The 18,277-nt window shown below is 37.3% G+C and overlaps 1 protein-coding gene across 1 annotated transcript in view; it reads right to left on the bottom strand.

Moving 5' to 3' along the window:
- LOC109103530 (sortilin-related receptor-like) overlaps positions 1-18,277 on the bottom strand; it is a 60,485-nt gene that overhangs the window by 19,534 nt on the left and 22,674 nt on the right. The window contains exons 6-15 of the mRNA XM_042771082.1: positions 16,974-17,154; positions 5,311-5,412; positions 5,029-5,198; positions 4,084-4,276; positions 3,270-3,387; positions 2,120-2,193; positions 1,448-1,536; positions 1,157-1,335; positions 687-873; positions 449-577 (exon numbers count right to left, since the gene is read on the bottom strand). Coding sequence (XP_042627016.1) covers positions 449-577; positions 687-873; positions 1,157-1,335; positions 1,448-1,536; positions 2,120-2,193; positions 3,270-3,387; positions 4,084-4,276; positions 5,029-5,198; positions 5,311-5,412; positions 16,974-17,154 — 1,422 coding nt within the window. The remainder of the gene's footprint in view (positions 1-448; positions 578-686; positions 874-1,156; positions 1,336-1,447; positions 1,537-2,119; positions 2,194-3,269; positions 3,388-4,083; positions 4,277-5,028; positions 5,199-5,310; positions 5,413-16,973; positions 17,155-18,277) is intronic.

The raw sequence follows: 18,277 nt of genomic DNA on the forward strand, positions 1-18,277 counted from the left end.
TTTTGAAAGAAAACTTCACTTATTTGATCAAAAAAGCAAACACTAATATTGTTACAATTGTGTTATTATCAGAATTTAAAATAAATGTTTTCTATTTTAATATAATAAAAAAATTGTCAAGTGTCACAAGATCCTTCAGAAATCATTCTAATATGCTGATTTGCTGCTCAAGAAAACAGTTCTTATTATTATCAATGTTAAAAACAGTTGAGAACTGTGATGCATTTTTTTCAGGATCATTTGATGAAAAGAGAGTTCAAAGGAACAACTGATCTGAAATATGAGAGAAATCTTTTGTAGCATTATAAATGTCTTTACTGTCACTTTTGATCAATTTAAACTGAATAAATTATAAGCAAAAAAACAATAGCTACTGACTCTTACCTTGTGAATGGTAGTGTATACAGTCAATAGTGTTTTTTTTAAGGATGAATAACCGCATTCTCACCCTTTGCTGCGGCGGTAAGTGGTGCCCACTGGACAGGGTACTGGTGGGGCATAAAGGTTTCCAGAAAACTCAGGATCAGGCATGCACACCTCGAGAGACAGATCCTCACTCAGCTTAAACCCATAGTCACTGCAAACAGATAATAACGACACAATAAAGCTGTGGAAAATGATTGGTATTCAAGCGAAGAAAATGGCAACATAAGAAAAACATAAATACAGTGGGTTTTGGCTCATACCACTCGTAGTCCTGTCGAGTGCAGGAGCAATTGGATAGAGTGACAGGCCTGTCAAAGTCCTCGCCGTTGAAGCAGGTGGCGTGAGGAGAGCGGCGCTTGTACACCATCTCTCTGCCGAGCAGACAGCCATTTCCCCTCTCGTCAGAAGGAGACCAGCGTTTATAGTCACCCTCCGAGCACGGCACACCTACAGTAAACCACACATATCATCAGATGCAGAACTAGAATAAGGACAGGCAAGACATTGCTAAACAGTTGCTAAGCATTTTGGGATGGTTCCTAAGCAGGTGGCTAGAGTGTTCTGAATGCATTCAGGGGAGCTGCTATGGAGTCCTAAGTGCTTGCTAGTGCATTACCAGTTGGTTTCTAGAGTATTCACGGTGGATGCTAGGGACTTTTGAAGGCTAAGGAGTGGTGGTTGCTAGGGTGCTCTGTGTGGTGCACCAATTATAAGCACATTGTTCTCTTACCAAGCACATCACTAGCGTTGACCTGCACAATGAGCCAGCTGTGTTTCTGGTCCGCGTAAGAGCCAAAGATTGTGAAGATGGTGCTCTTTTCACCCGGTTCAGTCAGCAGTTGGTACACATATACCTCCTGCTCTGAGAACTGGAACTCTTTCCAGGTTTCCCCCTCGTTAGTACTGAACCTGAGCCAGCAAAAGACAAGACACAGCTATCAGTAACGCCCTAAAGCCAGACAATACTCAGAGAGCTTCTACTAAAAGTAGAGCGACATTAGATCCTTAAACGGTTACTGACTTGAGTGTTCTGGTGGAGCCACCCTGTGCGATAGCCATCAGGATCCCTCCATGATCTCCCCAGGTGTAGAAATGAGGACCAGCCAGGGCCTAAAGAACATGCATATCCATTACATGGAACAGCAAATGCTATTACACTTTTCAAAAAGTCAGGTAATATAATAAGTGCTATTGTAATGGCTAGCAGCATCAATTTAAATTTTTTTTTGTTTTTTTTTTTAGGGGTAACCAATGGCATTTTGGCTCAGTTGGTGCCCCAAGTAAGATAATACATGTGCAAAAAATCCTTTATATAAGATGGGATAGTCTAGTGGTAAAGTTCTTATTTAGTACGCAAAGGAAAACCGGTTCTGATTTAACATAAAATTTCCCACCAAAATTATAAATAAATAAATAAACCAAACCCATGCAAATTGCAAAGAACTGATGATTATGCATTATGTTCTACAAAAAAAAGAGAAGATTTGATCTTTTGCTTCACATGAAAAAAGCCAATACATGATTACAACTGAGGAAAAATTAAACAATTATTAACTGAATGGAAAAAAAAAGAAAATCACAAAAAATTCCAAGATTTAGACATGTGAAAGGTTGATTTCTGTGTTCTATGCAAACTCAATTTTTACCTAAATAACTTTTTTTGGAAATTGCACAGAGATGCAACTGGTCTCACCTCTCTCCATCTGACCCCTGCACTGCTGGATACATACACATTGGGCTTATTGGCCAGATTCTTTCCCACGGATCCTGTGCAGAAGTTGATAGAGAGTGTGTGTGTGTGTGTGTGAGAGAGAGAGAGTTGGAAGTCAATATTTACACTGCATCTGGTGTCATGTATCACAGGCCTCGATTACAACTGATATCAGGTGACCATCTGACAAAAGGACAGTGTTAAAAAGTTGAAATGGGGTATTTATGTTTCATGGTGTAAACCACATGAGAGATCTTCACAAGCACATCTGACAACATAATATTTGTAGTGCTGATGATAATGTGTCAGCCTCCTCAAGATTCATACCACAAGAGACAAAACAGCAGGAAATTAGCACAAAGAGGGCAAGAAACAAAATGTTCCTGTCAGATTTTTGTCTCACCACTGTGACAAGAAATCCAGACAAGCATACTGTCTGTCACCTTCTATTTTCACACCCCTGACATCAGAATCATCATTTTCAATTTTTTCGATGACATGCGGTGTACTGCTGCATCATCGCAGGCGGTTTTATCATTAATTAATTTGAGTGGTAATGAACTTCATTTACATTCATCTCCTTAAGAGAGATATGTACCACTTAACACTTTTTTTGCAATAAGAACAATGTTGAGGTGGTGTGGCCGCCTTTGGCTGGCTAAGTCGATGAGTGCGAGGGTGTGTTTATACGTGATAATTAGCCAGTGGGTGAAGTACAAATAATTAGCACATCTGCGCCTGAGTGATAGCAGCCGAAGAGGCCAGACATTTTCACAAGCCTCCTGCGCCTCTCATCTTCATGCATGCACATTATCTAATAATCATTTAATTAAAGGCCTGACTGCGGCTGGGAGAAAGAGAGAGGGATACAAGAGGGAGGAAGTGTCTTCCAAATCTGTGCAAAGAGACCAAAATCAATGTTTTCCGCCAGGCAAGAACTCAAGAAGTCGGGCTCATGCACTTGCTCCGTATCATTACAGTGTGTACTGTGTCCTCTGAAGGGACCTACATGCACTCTGTTAACAGAAGCAAAGCAACATAAACAGGAAGACGCAGGACAAGCAGCTAAAGTGCTCATATTTCCTCTCTCACGCACATATGAAAGGAGCAGAGAGCAAGTCATGTGGCCCACCTGTTGCCATGATGAGGCCAGGTGCAGACTCTTTAGAGAGAATAGGGATCCTGCGCAGCTGAATATTCAGCAGCTGGCTCCACCGCTGGGCCAAGTGCAGGGAACAGCCACTGTCCAGCTGAGAGCCAGAGAGAGAGAGAGAAAGAGAGAGATTGTGACTATGGTTATAATATAGATAAAAAAAGCACAAACAGTTCAATGGAAGCACGAAAAAAAAAATCTTACTTCCTCCCACGATCGCAAACTCAGCACTCTTTTTTGCAAACACAAAACCACAGCTTCATGAACACATGAAGTACATGTAAAAGTACACTATCACTTAATCTTGGTTATTTAATTGTTTATGCTCATTTCCTCTGTTTTAAGACGGAGATCACCTTTTACATCATCTAATGCTCTCTTTAAAAACAGTAAAAACAGTAAGAATGTATAAACACTTTTAATTGTAATCTTTAGCAAATCTCAAAATGAATATCCATTGTTCATACTGGACAATATGTTTTGATGTTTAAAGAATTTGCAGCATTTAAAATTAAATATAATACATGTTAAATATAATACACATAATATGTATATTAAGTAAGGGATAATGTACATCCAGCCGGTTGTTCTCGCAGAATAAACCCTGACAGGATGTCCAGGTCTTGCATTAGCCTGAAGGGGTTTATTCTGCGAGAACAACCGGCTGGATGTACATTATCCCGCTTATTACACGGCTACTTGCCACATAAAAAAAAAAAAAAACTTTTACCCCAGAGTATTTAGATGATTTATCTAGTACTCAAGTAGCCAAAATGACCAACATCCCTAATACCTGGCAGTCTATGGTTCCTCCCAGGCTGTCGGCCGCAGGTGGCTGCAGAAGCTCCCAGGTTCCTCCTTTATCAAATGTGATGACTGATCGCATGTTGTCCTCAGTGACTGATCCATTGATCAGAGTGGCCACAAACACACCCCTCAGCCCCTCGACCCGGTGAAGATCTGCAAACGGCTCGTTGGCGAAGTACCTTTCAAATATACAAACACACAAATCTGTTTCAATATGCCATTCATATCTGCCAAGAGAGGGGCTCTATGAAAATGCCAATGGTATATGAGCCAAGCGCATCTCATCTGCATTTCGCACTGCAGTGTTTGCGTCTCTGCTCTCAGGCGGCTGTGCTGAGCTCAGTGGTTTGGCGGTGGATGAGATCCCGCTCTGCCACAGAGTAAAACAACAGCACGTCCTTGAGAAGCTGTGCTGGAATGATAGATTGCTTTCCTTCTGACAGTGTGAGCGGAGGGACCGGTGGCCGAAGACATAGTTCTTGCATTATAGAGATGAGATCTCACTAACCTGCTTATGGGTTGAGGCTTGCAGAGCAAAAATGGATTTAAAGAACTGATGAGGGAACATCACTAAACCAAGAGGAGTTCAAGTAAAGGTGACGAGACCAAGAGCTGTGTAAGACCGGGGGTTAATGTGAATTATTGAAGTGGGACATGTTCCTGGCTTAACGTGGTTGTTGGCTCTCAGTCAACATTTATCACTAAATTTTGGGTTTGGGGCTTCTACAATAATTTGTAATAACATGATTTCCATTGGATTTTAGGGATTCGTTTAAAATTGGAAAACAGAAACCTTCAATTTTAGCAATTATGTTCAGTTTTTTTTTTGCTTTTCAAGGAATTAACACTTTTCATCAGCAAGGATATACTTATTTACAGTAAGAAGGTGTTTCTCTATCACACACACACACACTGTGATATTCAACTGTACCTGATAAGTGTGTTGCTTCCGGAGCCATCAGGGCTGAAGTACAACACGTTCTCTAGGGACAGAGAGAAGGCCAGGCCCTGTGTGTCGGAGATGTACAGGTGTGTAACGCTATTATTGTGGTTCACGCATACGAACACCTGGTCCTCCGAAGCATCTGCTATGTAGTACTCCTGCAGAGAGAGGAGAGCAGGGAATTGCATTAAACAGGTTAACAACATGAAGCTTTAATAAGTCATGACCATAAATATATTCCTGAGACTAATCGAAGCTGACGGCACTCACCGTGATGGGGTGGCGGGTGTTAAACTGAGCTGCTCTCATTGGCTGCCGGTTGTAGGAAACCCACAGCTGGACAGTCTGAGACTCATGGCTCCCAAACAATGTCTGTGGAAACACATTCATAACGAGCTTAACTAAAACAAATAAATTAAACTGGATATCACATATTACAATTTGTTAAAATTAGAGACAGGACTATTATAGTTAACTAAAACTGAAAGTTAACTACAACTGAAAAAAAAACTGAAACAAATATTTTAAATATATATATATATATATATATATATATATATATATATATATATATATATATATATAATATATATATATATATATATATATATACAGACGTATTAAAAAGAGAAAACAATGACTACTAAAAATGACAAAAAACTAAACTTTAACTAAAATTAAAATGAGAACAGAAAATCTAAAAATAAAAACTGATTCAAAATATTAACAAAAACTATAACACTAAATAAATGATACTAAAATAACACTGATTAGAGATTAATCGATAATGTCTTCTTATGAACTTTTAATGAAACAGATTATTTTAATATTTATATCTAAAAACAATTTTTAATTGTTTTATTTCCGCTTTGACACAGTAACATTATTATGATTATTTTATTAAAATTCTTAATATAATTGTAATCCTTTAGCATAATTTGTATAATAATAATAATAATACATTATTATAAATAAAAGTAATGTATGCATTTAATTAATAACAATAAGAGAAAATTGTTAAATACTTTAATTGTAGTAATTGATATTTATGGCATATTTAAGATGTTTTGGTATCTGAATGTTTGCATAGTTTTAAACTTATTTTTTAAACTCTTTAAAGTTTTTTATTTTAATTAATATTTAATATTTGGACTAATAATAAAAAGAAAATTGTGTACATGTGAATACCGTTAAGAGTCAACTGAATAAAAAAACTGTGAATATAGGTATAAAAAAAAAAAAAAAAAAAAAAACTGGAACATGGTGCAGCAAAATAATTAAAATTAAACATCACAGAGTCATAAAGGTTTTATAAAGTAAACTGATACCTTCAGTTACCGTAAACCGTGGCATAATATCACTATAAATGGGGTCTAAATGGAAGACAATATCAGCCTGGGGAGATATGCCCACCCTGCACTGTATTCACTGGGGTCCTGTACCTGATAACGCTTAATAAGTCCTACTGGGGATTCAGAAGAGGAAAAAAACAGCACATTTTATTGGTTCTAAACTGCTGGTTTTTCAAAGATAAAAGAGAAGAGAAGCTGGTGCTAGCAGTACTAATCTAGTCAGTGTCCCAGCAACCTAGATGTGCCTCTGTCTAGAATTGTCTAAAATGAGCAATGCGTCATGAAGGGATGAATCTTTTCACTCGTCCTTCCCAAGTCTCTCTTTCACTTTCTCCCCTCAGGAAATCAAAGCTGCAATAGATTCTTAAGAGTAGGCTGTTCAATCAGTCTCTCCATTCTACGACAAGCTGTCACTTAAATCAAGCCGTAAGTGAGTGAGAGTTACTTACATCAGGTTCACAAAGCCTCACAAATGCAGAACAATTAAATGTAAATTAAAGTCTCACTATAATAAACAGATTACTGTATGTACAACCAAACTAAATATGTGTGTCTGAAACTCATGCCATGCCTCAATTAATATGCACTACATAAATTCCTCATGTGAAATGAGTGAATTTAAATGATGAAAAACTACTTGAAATCTGATCTGACCATTCAGACTGACAAGCAAATCCAAAATCTGCTTCTCTATAAACTGATTTTTCAAAATAGTTTTCTTGCTGTGCAAACAAGTAAACAGATTACAAGTCTGATTTTTGCTGATTTTTTGGCAATAATATCAGAACTTAAAAATAACACTGAAACAGATTCTCATGGTTTCAACAGAATCAGGTTTATTGCTTTCCTTGATTAGACTGCGGGGTCAAAAAGTCTTGCAAGATGGGAGTGGTAACAGGCAAAAATACTAACAAACACAGCCAGCGAAACAGGGATTTATTGGGTCATTGTAAGAACAACAGAAGACAGCCTGTCAGATAAAAGTGTATTTATAATGCAATCATCCTTCCTGAATAACAAGTTTAACCACTTCCTTGGTCAAATGCACAATGTTTTCTTTCTCATCTCTCGGCACTGCCTTGTTTTTAGTCACACCATTCATGGTATTGATTTATCTCGCTGTTAACGGCTGTCTCCAAGAACAGACTGCAGTGTTGTGGAAGTAGCCAAAACACAATCTGGCTTTAGAGAGCAAAGACAAGGGAGATCTCTCGAAACAGACACTGTTGCCGGGAGAGCTTAAGAGAGCAAAGTGTGTAATAACAACAATCAAATCACAAAGCTGCAACAACCAGATCCAGATGCCACTGCTTAGATATGCTACCATAATAACAGAATAATACCAGGTTTTTTGTGAAACCAATACTCTTTCACACAATTATTGGATAAGGTTATTCTAGAATTATAGAAAACATTATAAACGATTGAATATTTTATATTTTAATATATTATATTTAATAATATTTAAAATAACATATGTAGAATATTTATAAATGAAAATATACTAGTTTACTATATAATTTAATATATTAAAAATATTATATATTTTACTATTTGTTAAAAAATTTAACTCTATCCAATTAAGTTTTTTAAAATTGAGTGAAACAAAACAAAATAATATTTATTTTCTATTTGCCTTTAAAAAAAAAACTTACAATTTAATTTCTAGGTTTGGATATCAAAAAAAAAGAAGAAAAACAGTATTTTTAGGAAAACATGGTTAATACCATGGCATATGAATATAGTAATCGAGGACATGGAAATTGTAAAACATTTAATTGGCTATTATGTATAATACAGCCAATACACATACACATATACACATGCATGCAAACACACACACACACACACACACACACATAAGTATAGCTAATAAACAACAATGGTACTAATAATACTAATTCTAATAATACTATATCATCTATAGCATTTTATATATATAATACATTTTTAAAACATGGTGCTGCCACAGTATAATTTAAAATTACAGTGTGTTAGTTTTTGAATATGCAATTAAATTCAAAATGCAATCTTAAAGTCTAAAGCTTGAGCTGGTAACGAATCCTGTAAGGTGGTCAGAGGTCAGGGAAATTTCTCCCAGATTTCCATTTGCACCTGACACGTAGATCCACTCTCCAATTTTAGTCATCATGGTATCATTAAGCATTTATAGGCAGTTAGCCACAAACAGCCCCGCTGAGCAAACTGTCATCTCTCATTCTGCTGCCACAGTATCCGAGTGTCCCTGACTACACACTTGACAGCAAAATTCGCCTATGAGAAGCCTTCTATTCTTACATGCCAACATGAATGGAATCGTTTCTGGCACAGCCAGCCTAATGAATATCTGGCTTTGGAGTCACTTTGCTGTCTTTGTGGAGGAGGCATTTATCTCTGGAACAACAGCCGTACTGTGCTGGCAGCCACTCCCATCGCTTAGTCTGGAAGACAGATCAGACTTTTAAGCATGAGTGAGAATGTGTAGATGCAGCGTGTTGAAGGAACACAGTGTGAAAAGTTCTGCATTGTTCAAACTGAGGACCCTTTCCCAACTGTAGCATCCCTACTGAATCTATGGGGTCACAGCAACAAGAAAATTATATTTTACCACAGTTTGCAATAAAAAGATAATCGGATCAATAAAACTTTCTTTGCTTTTGAGTAAGTTCGTTTAATCAGTCTGTGAAAAGACTCGCAATCTTTGAGTTTTAATGGTTGGCATAGCTCAGTAAACCCTGGTTAAATTTAAAGGAATAGTTCACCCAAAAATCTAAATTTGCTGAAAATTTGATCATCCTTCAAACCATCCAAGATGAGAATATGTATGTTTCTTCATCAGAATGGATTTTTAATAAATTTAGCCTTACATCACTTGCTCACCAATGGATCCTCTGCAGTGAATGGGTGCCGTCAGAATGAGAGTCCACACAGCTTATAAAAACGTCACAATAATCCAATAATAAGCTGCGTGTTTATAAGAAACAAATCATTAAGGCATTTTAACTTTAAACCATTGCTACCAGCTAAAATGAGACTCTTTAATGATGCTCTAAAGTGCCCCTATTATGCCATTTTTAAGGTTCCTAATATTGTTTTGGGAGGCTCCTACAATAGGTTCACATGCATGCAAGGTCAAAAAGTGCTTTCATTTTCTCAAAATATGCATTTAATATAACCTAATTTTCCACTGATTCATTCAAAGCAGTTCTTAGATTCAGTTTTCTCTAAACCCCTCCTTTCCGTGAGCCTACTCTACTTGGTCAGATGGCCCAGTCTGTTGTGATTGGTCTATCACATACAGCACGTGTCGGAAACAATACGCCCATTGCCATAGTTCTGTATTTTGAACGCTTGATAGAAACTATAATCATCTATTTTTTATCATTCTTACAAGTTGTGATTCAGTGAAGCCAACTGGTCCAAATAAACAGCACTGAGCCATCTTTCAAGAGCAAGCGTTTTGTGAATCCCGCATTGAACTCCCCGAGATTAGAGAAGCAGTCATCAGTAAAATGACAGGAACACAAAAAAAAGGGGTTGCTGTAAATTTTAAGCACTGATTGTTTGCAGCCTCATCTTTCGGAAGTGAAAATAAAACAAATTTACTTTCACAGCATAGGACACAGTGTCTTCTCGACATGAGGTTAACCACATAAAGCTACAGTGTTTGAGGGCGGGTCAACAAATCACTGATGACTCGTTTGGCTGTCCATAGTCAATTCTATCTTTAAGGAGACAACAACTTTATTTATCGTGCACTTTCAGCTTTACAACTTTGCAGATCCTTTACATTCACATACAGCTACATTACACACTGCATGAAAGGCAATATTCAAAATGGCATAAAAGGGGCACTTTAATAGATTTGTTTCTTACAAACAAGCAGCTCATTGCTTCACAAGACATTAATTGATGGATTGGAGTCGTGTGCATTACTTGTGGATTATTGTGATGTTTTAAATGGCTGTTTGGACTCTCATTCTGATGGCACCCATTCACTGCAGAGGATCCACTGGTGAACAAGTGATGTGATGCTACATTTCTCTAAATATGTTCTAATAAACAAACAAACTCATCTACATTTTGAATTTTCTGACAGTGATTGAATTTACAGCAAATTTTAATTTTGGGGAGAACAATTCCTTTAATCCATCCTGTATTTGAGTATCATAGACATCACTTGCAGCAGTCTAACAACTTTCTCATTGAACCAATCAAAGCAGTAATCAAATTAACATCCGATTCACTTACTGACAGGATGTCTATTGAAAATTTACATTTACAAGAGTTTTCTTGTAATGAATGGTGTTTTACTTAAATGTATTAATTTGAGACCACTTTAATGCCTGCTGATATGCCAAGGTCGTGTTTAAAATCTCTCTTCGTCCTTCTTCCGTAAGTAACTTCCTTTATCAAATTTCAGATTACACCCGAAACCAGGTTATCACTAAAGCAGCTTGCAGGGCTACATAGAGGTGAAGACATGAGAAGAGAAAAGGCTTAATTATTACTAAGGATCTTTATGACATTATGTATAAATCCCTGAGATGTAAGGACCTTGGTTTCCACAGCTTTAATTAGTCTTAGAAGCTTCTCACTGCCAAAGGCTCTTGTGATATTCATTATGGTAATCCTATTAGCCAGGCTGCAGATAGAGGGACTCGACACAATGAGAGCAAAAGAGTGAGTCAGAGAGAGACACAGTGACTGAAAGAAAAAAGGGTGACAGACTGGAAAAAAAGGAAGAAAAAGACTGACAAGAGACTTTGGATTTATTCCAAAACTTAGTCAACAGCCTTACTGCCCACTATCTACCCAGGCAGCATCCTAACTAACAGTGAATCTCACAAATTACTACATTTTGAACGTTAAACAAGCAGCAAATCACAAGTACACAGAAACTCGACTCTCAGACAATCTTTCGCAATAAAGTTTTGTGTTAGCATGTTGCTAAGCTAACACAATAATCTAATACAACACAATCTAATAAGAGTGAATATACATAAAGACATTAGTTAAAAGTAATTTTAAACTATATTAATCTTTATCAACACTTATCAGTATCAAATGTTTAATTACTATATTCATAGACAACATTTCTCTCATTCCTTCCACCATCTGTTTGTTTAAAAAAAAAAATACTATGCTTGTTGCAACACATTTTGGAATTGGCAACAGTTTTATTTTAGTATTATTTATATACTATAATATAGCAGGGCTCCAAACAAAAAAATCGAGTAAGGAGCCATTGGCTCCTATAAGAAAAAAACTTAGGAGCCAAATAATTTTTTTAGGTGCCACAGAATAAACGTGTTTTATTTATTTTACGATTATTATTATTTATTTATTTACATTTCAATCATACTGTCATGTGTTTATGTCTCATCTTTTCTTGACTTTATCAGCATTTTAATCCATCTTGTAGATGACCTGGGAACTAAGGTTCACTTAAAGTGGGAACTAAATGTCTTTTCCAGCTTGAAATCTACAGTCACAAAGAATTGTTCATTACACAGAATCTGTACCAGTTTCATGAAGCATAAGCATCACTTGGCCACTGAGTGTAGCTTGGGCTCCTCCTACATGAGACAATTCAGTAAGTTGTACTGTAGGCTCTCTTATAAAATAGCCTACCTTTTGATGTTAATTCATGTTCACTATGTACAATATTAGTAAAGAGAAAGATTAAATGGGTTCACTTGCCCTTGAACTGAGGCGCTAAAGCGACCGCGCCTGCCTGCCGCATTAAGGAGCGCCAAAACTGTATTGTTTGAATTTCGTTATGAATTCGGAATAATTTTAAAGCTGGGACTTTTTATTAAAAAGTTACAAAGCACAGAGCTTTTTGCGATTATTGGACGGCAGTTGGACTTCAAATAATGAAGTTCACACATTAAAAGAACACAGACCAAGATCTTGTTTAGAAGAAGCCATATTACTAATTATTATAAACAAGAATTGTTAACGATATTGCCAATATTCACAAAGCTGACAGCTTTACCTGTTCTAGTTTGTTCAAGTTGTGCACGAAATAGACGCTGTATTTTCTGCACTTTCTCTTCTTCCGTCTCCGTCATTTCTCTCTAGCTGCACAGCGGAGCTGAGTTTATCAGACTGTGTGCGTCAGCACTGATGTACGCCAGAGATGAGGACTGTTTGAAACTCTCTTTTTCCACTAAAACTTTGATGCGCATCGTCTCAGTTTAATACGTGAACATAAAAGATTTGATCACAAAACAATTAGGAAAAAAGGCATTACATTCAAATTTTTAAGTTATAACATGTAAATATATACCCAGATAGCAATAACACTAGGGCTGATTCTGGCTGAAATGCGTCTCTGTCGGTTCAGTCTCGGCATCGGTGAGAAGATAAGGGACCAGAGCCGCGCCGACTCTACAAAACACTTCTGGCTGACAGACGGCTTTTTCCCTATGGACCGATCTCGGCTGAAAGCTGTTGTACACGCGGCAGGTCCACACTCGGTGAAGTTGTGTGTATTAACCTTCGGCCCGAGTTCGTTTTATCACAGAAGGGGCGCTGCTAGAATGAAGCAAATCATCCGCCTGAGAAAACTTTTTTAGCGGTTAAATCCTGAGGAGCTTTCGGCGGGTAGTCGCCAGTGGCGACCTCAGCAAAAACGTCACTCGGAAATTAATATTTATGGTCGCAAATGCGACTGTTTTAGTCGCAGTTTGGAGCCCTGATATAGTATTTATTAGTATTTTATTTAGATTTTATTTTTTGTTTAGTTTTAATTTTAATTTTAGTTTAGGTAATTTTGTCGTGCATCTGTCATTTTTATTTGTTTTATATTTCTATATAGCTTAAAATTTTGTCAGTTTTAGTCATTTTCTACTTAAAAAATAAACAATGATAAGAAATGTTAGTGTGGCAAAAATTTTAATAAAATAAAATTATGTTGAAGTTTATCATCAAATATTTATATTTCACTTTTTACATCTCCTTCTACATTAAAAACTTTAAGGTTTAATTAACAATTACCAGACTGGGCTAAACATGTTAATCTTAAGAGAATGCATAAGTACAGGTTTAACTGGCCTAGGACGACTTGCTTGTTTTGGCTGGTCTCTTGATTTTTTTTGCAGGTGAAGCTGAGAGACCATGGAAGACCAAGCAGATTTTTTCAGCAGGGGCAGCTTTATGCCACCTTAAAACACTGCCTCTGTTGATATATCTCTACGTTTTGGAGCAAAAGCTTTGTTCTGTAAGAGAGTGAGCAAGAGACTGAGAAAACAAGAGACAGAAAAAGAGAGGGGGTTGCTCCAGGGGTAGGTCTGGCCAGCAGAGTCAGGACCAGGCCACACACAGTCATCAACCAAGGCTCTCAACAAACCTGTCACTTTCTATCTCCTCAAGAGTAGAGATATTTACAACCATCCCAGCCAGGCATTTTCCACAGAGCTGTTTGCTCCGGCCTGTTTACTATTTGTCTGTCTTGTCATAGACCTCCTTAGGATAATTTTGTTTAATGTGCTACGAAGACAACCAACTTGCACTGCAAAGAGTTGAATGGTCTAACCATAATAACCACTAATTATCCTGTTGTAAATCCATCCACTCAGAAAGCGAAGTATCCAAATCCTTTAAAAAAAGAATTCACTGGAACTGTGGCACACCAGAACATAGGGAGCAAATTTCCCACAGGCGCTTGTGGAAAATTTAGAAAAATCACTCAAAGCGAGTGCGTATTGCACTCTATGCCTTGCTTCAACACCAAAAAAAACAACGAAATGAGATTCAGATGACCTTTAGGATCCTTAAAGGCATATTTCAGCTAAAAGTGAGAATTCTGTCATGATTTACTCACCATGTCATTCCAACCCAAACCTTCTTTCTTCTGTGCATTGCCAAAGAAGATATTTTAGACAAAAACAGACAAAATATCGTCTTTTAAGTTCCACAGAAGAAATTTTTTTATACAGGGTTGGAATGACATGAGGGTGAGTAAATGATGTCAGAATTTTCATTAATGTGTTACCTACCTCTTTAATGCACAAATAAGAATAAGAATTCTAAACCTGTTTCGCTGTATTACAGCAGCGCTCTGTGCCGTTAGAACAGCATAAAGTTAAAGATAGGACCATATGGCAGCACTGGGCAGCAGAACGCATATAAGTGGTCCATGAGTGGTTAGAAGCACCCCAGGGAAACCAAGCCACAACTTCATTAACGGAACATAGATCAGAGCTGTCAAGCAGGCAGCTCCTCCAGCACGGTGTCCAGGACCGCAGCAGTGCCATCCGTGCAGCACCGCTCATAAACAGCCCTCAAAACTCCCACGGAGTCTCTGGCTTTCTGAAGCCGCAGAGAAATTGCACATTTCGTCCCACTTTAATGGGTGACATGGGTCGGGTTCTGCTTTACGCAAACCTGGCAGTGCCATGTGTGACCTGCCAGATGCATCATCTAGTTCTGGGCAGTCAGACATTTGCTGTGGATGAGGTTAGTGAGATGCCAGCTGATGTGGGGTGGAAATGATTAACAACTGAATACACTCAAGGGGAAGAGAAATACACTGAAATATAACACTAGCTGTGGTCGGCATAGACATGTAGTCTAGACAGTCATTGTTTCAGCAACCAAAACTATGCAACACTTTATGGAGGCATATCAAATGAAAACAAATATTTCAGGCTTTATTATGTTCCTATCTTGACTGATGAACTGTGGTGCAGGTCTGGGTAACACTACCTACCTCAAAATACAAAACACATTGTAATACATGTCAAAACATTGAAGGATCATAACTGTCTGTGGTCAAAACTGTGAAACAATATTAGTGTTTAACTTCAATATAAAGGGCAAAAATAATTAAATGGTCCAGACAGTGTGAATCTGCTTGATTAACTCCAATCTAAGCAGTTAGCATTTTTAGAGTTTCCATTTATTGCAGTGAAACTCTTTATTAATAGATCAACATGCTATGTAAATGCAAAAATAAATATATATGTACAAGATGCATGGTTTTAAAGCAGTTCTCAACCAGTATGACTTAAACTTTTTTAAATTAATAAATTATTATCTAAGCTAAATTCAAATGCTAAAAACACACAAAACCAATTGTTATATAATTGTCAATGATGCTGTATGTAATTTGACTGTAATAAAGCATAAAAATACCATAATATGTTTGCATATATTTCAGAAACATGCTAAGTTCCAATGCTATCTCATGACCAATTCGTATGCATTTTACGAGGTGGCTAATTCGTATGAATTCGTACAAATTTGTATTTTGTAAGATTTGTCTAGACCCGAGTGACGGGTAGGTTTAGGGGCGGGGTTAAGTGTAGGTCATTCGTACAAATTCATACGAATTGTGCAACTCGTAAGATACGTACGATTTAGCACAAATCGTATGAATTTGTACGAATGACAATGCTAGAGCCAGTTTTTCTAAACTGAAAGTTATTTTCCATGTCAGAATGTCTGTTTTTCTTTTGGTCTGTGTGATTCCGCCCTCTGCCAATTTACCCAATAGTATTTCAACACCCTGGGTTGCCAGTTGACAGAAAACATAGCATATTGTAGCCATGGAAGCCAGCAAACTAACTGCGACAGAGATCGCAGATTCCACTCGACCTACAAACACCTACAGTTAATAAAAATGCACAAAATAAAAGCATAAAATAAGCATAAAGCATAACCTGATAAGCATAAAATACAGTTCACATGCAAATTAATCCATTTGTAATTATCCTTAACTATCTTTGTAACTATTCTATACAAGAAATCAACATTTCTCCTGTTCACCATCTTGTACTGTATTTCGTCTTTCATCAAGCTTGTGGCAGTGCATTCTGGGTTTGCGCTTTCTGTGTAGGATACACATGATGCTGCCTTAGATTCTGGTAAAAATTTGGCCTCTTAGGATGCAACATAACTAAACCGCCTACATTCTGGAACAGTCTTCATGTCAGAAGCCTTAAATATTGCCTTCCAGACAGTTCGCTAGGTTTTGGAAAAGAACAAGAATGTAATGGCAACATGTTGTAAAACTTTGAACACTGAGTCGTGTATTTTCACAGTTTTCTGCCTCTGCTCTGTTCACAGTCTGATATTTAGCAGATGCTTTTATTCAAAGCAACTTACAGTACAATTATTACAGGTTGTCCCTCATGGGACAATTATTATGATTTTGCAGGATTCAAACCTGCAACCTTTTGGTTACCAGCCCAGATGATTAAGTGCTACACCTTATAGAGGGTCACCTGTCTAAATTACCTTCTTGCCACAAAGTTCAGAAATTCACTGTTGGATAAACACACCAGCAATACTCCACACTTGACTCCAAGGCGTTAAATAAGCCTGTTATCACTGCCAGTTCATCTTGAGCTGGATCGTTCTTCCAGCTCTTCAGAGGAGTGTTTACACTCACAGGAGAGGCATTCAGGGAGTTTGGCACGAATCTGACTCTCAGCACTCTGACCATTTTCCGTTTTTTTAATTCTAGCTCAGTGAATTAAATTCTTCCCATCTTTTGCTATATAAAAGCCTGAAGCCAGAAATGATCCTACAATAGTTTGCGGCTTCGCTCTGGTCGCAGTGCAGCCTTACCCTGTTGGTAGTGGCAAACATGTACTTGTCCCGTAGCTGGAAGCTGTCCACCTTCTCCAGGATAACTTGGCGGTTTTGCTCGTCCTGGAAGAAGTCTGTGCTGCTGAGGATGCTGGAGTCTCCCTGGGGCTCGTGGCGCTGGACAAACACTGTGGTGGGATTGTCATATGGCTCTACACCCCTATGGGAACAGAAAGACACACATACTTGAACATATCTGCAGACACAAGCAGCATATGGTGGACTTCTGAAAGCCCTCTCTCCACATTTAAAAAAAAATAAAAAATTTAAGTATAGCATGAATGTATATTCCATTTTATGTTTACATGGCAAACATAAAAGCAACCAATAACATATATTATGGTTTAAGTTTCACTGTTTCCTCAAAAATATTAAGCAGCACAACTGTTATCAACATTGATAAGACGAAATGTGTCTTGAGGAGTAAATCAGCATATTAGAATGATTTCTGAAGGATCATGTGACAATGAAGACTGGAGTAATGATGCTGAAAATTCAGGTTTGCAACCACAGGAATAAATGACCTTTTAAAATATATTAAAATAAATTTTAAAAAATTGTTTATTATTTTAAATTGCAATAATATTTCAAAATATTATTGACTCAAAATATTACTGACTCTATTTTTTTTATTATTTAATAAACGTAGTTTTAACATAGCATGACATAACAGATTTCTTTAAAAAACTTCTTTTAAAAAAATCGTATAAAACCTAAACAATGATGTATTTATCAAGTCAAATAAAAGCTTCATAATTTTAAGCTTCATATAAAAAAATAACTACAATATTATAGTAACTAATTTGTTTTGTATTTCCTAATGAAGTGCAATGTGCTAGACTGCAAAAAGGTACAGGGCAACTGCAGCGGCATTTATCAAACATGATCAATAGCTACTTCCACCAAGCCAATCCAGACATTTAACATTTCACAACTTACACTAAGCTGAAGAGGCAACCAAATTTCCTCATCTGTCTCCTGCATGATGCTACTGATAAATTATTCAAGGTGAGTGTGGGAGATCAACACTACAGACAGAGAGGAACGGGCAACAGTTTTAGATAAACGGACAGGAGTGTCTCTCTCACTACTCTGGACAAACGGCCTGACTTCACTTCATCTGTAAACATACAGAGGTGCTGATTGTTGAGACTGGCTCTTAAATCACCAAGCTAGAGGATAAAGGGATTATCTCGCAGGGGAACAAACACACAAACCTCGCCGCTTGCTTTCTATTTCACAACTGGGAGTTTAACACTTTGAGCAGCGGGGTGAGAGACGGA

Source organism: Cyprinus carpio, chromosome A15, assembly GCF_018340385.1.
Source record: "Cyprinus carpio isolate SPL01 chromosome A15, ASM1834038v1, whole genome shotgun sequence".
In the NCBI taxonomy this organism is placed as follows: Eukaryota; Metazoa; Chordata; class Actinopteri; order Cypriniformes; family Cyprinidae; genus Cyprinus; species Cyprinus carpio.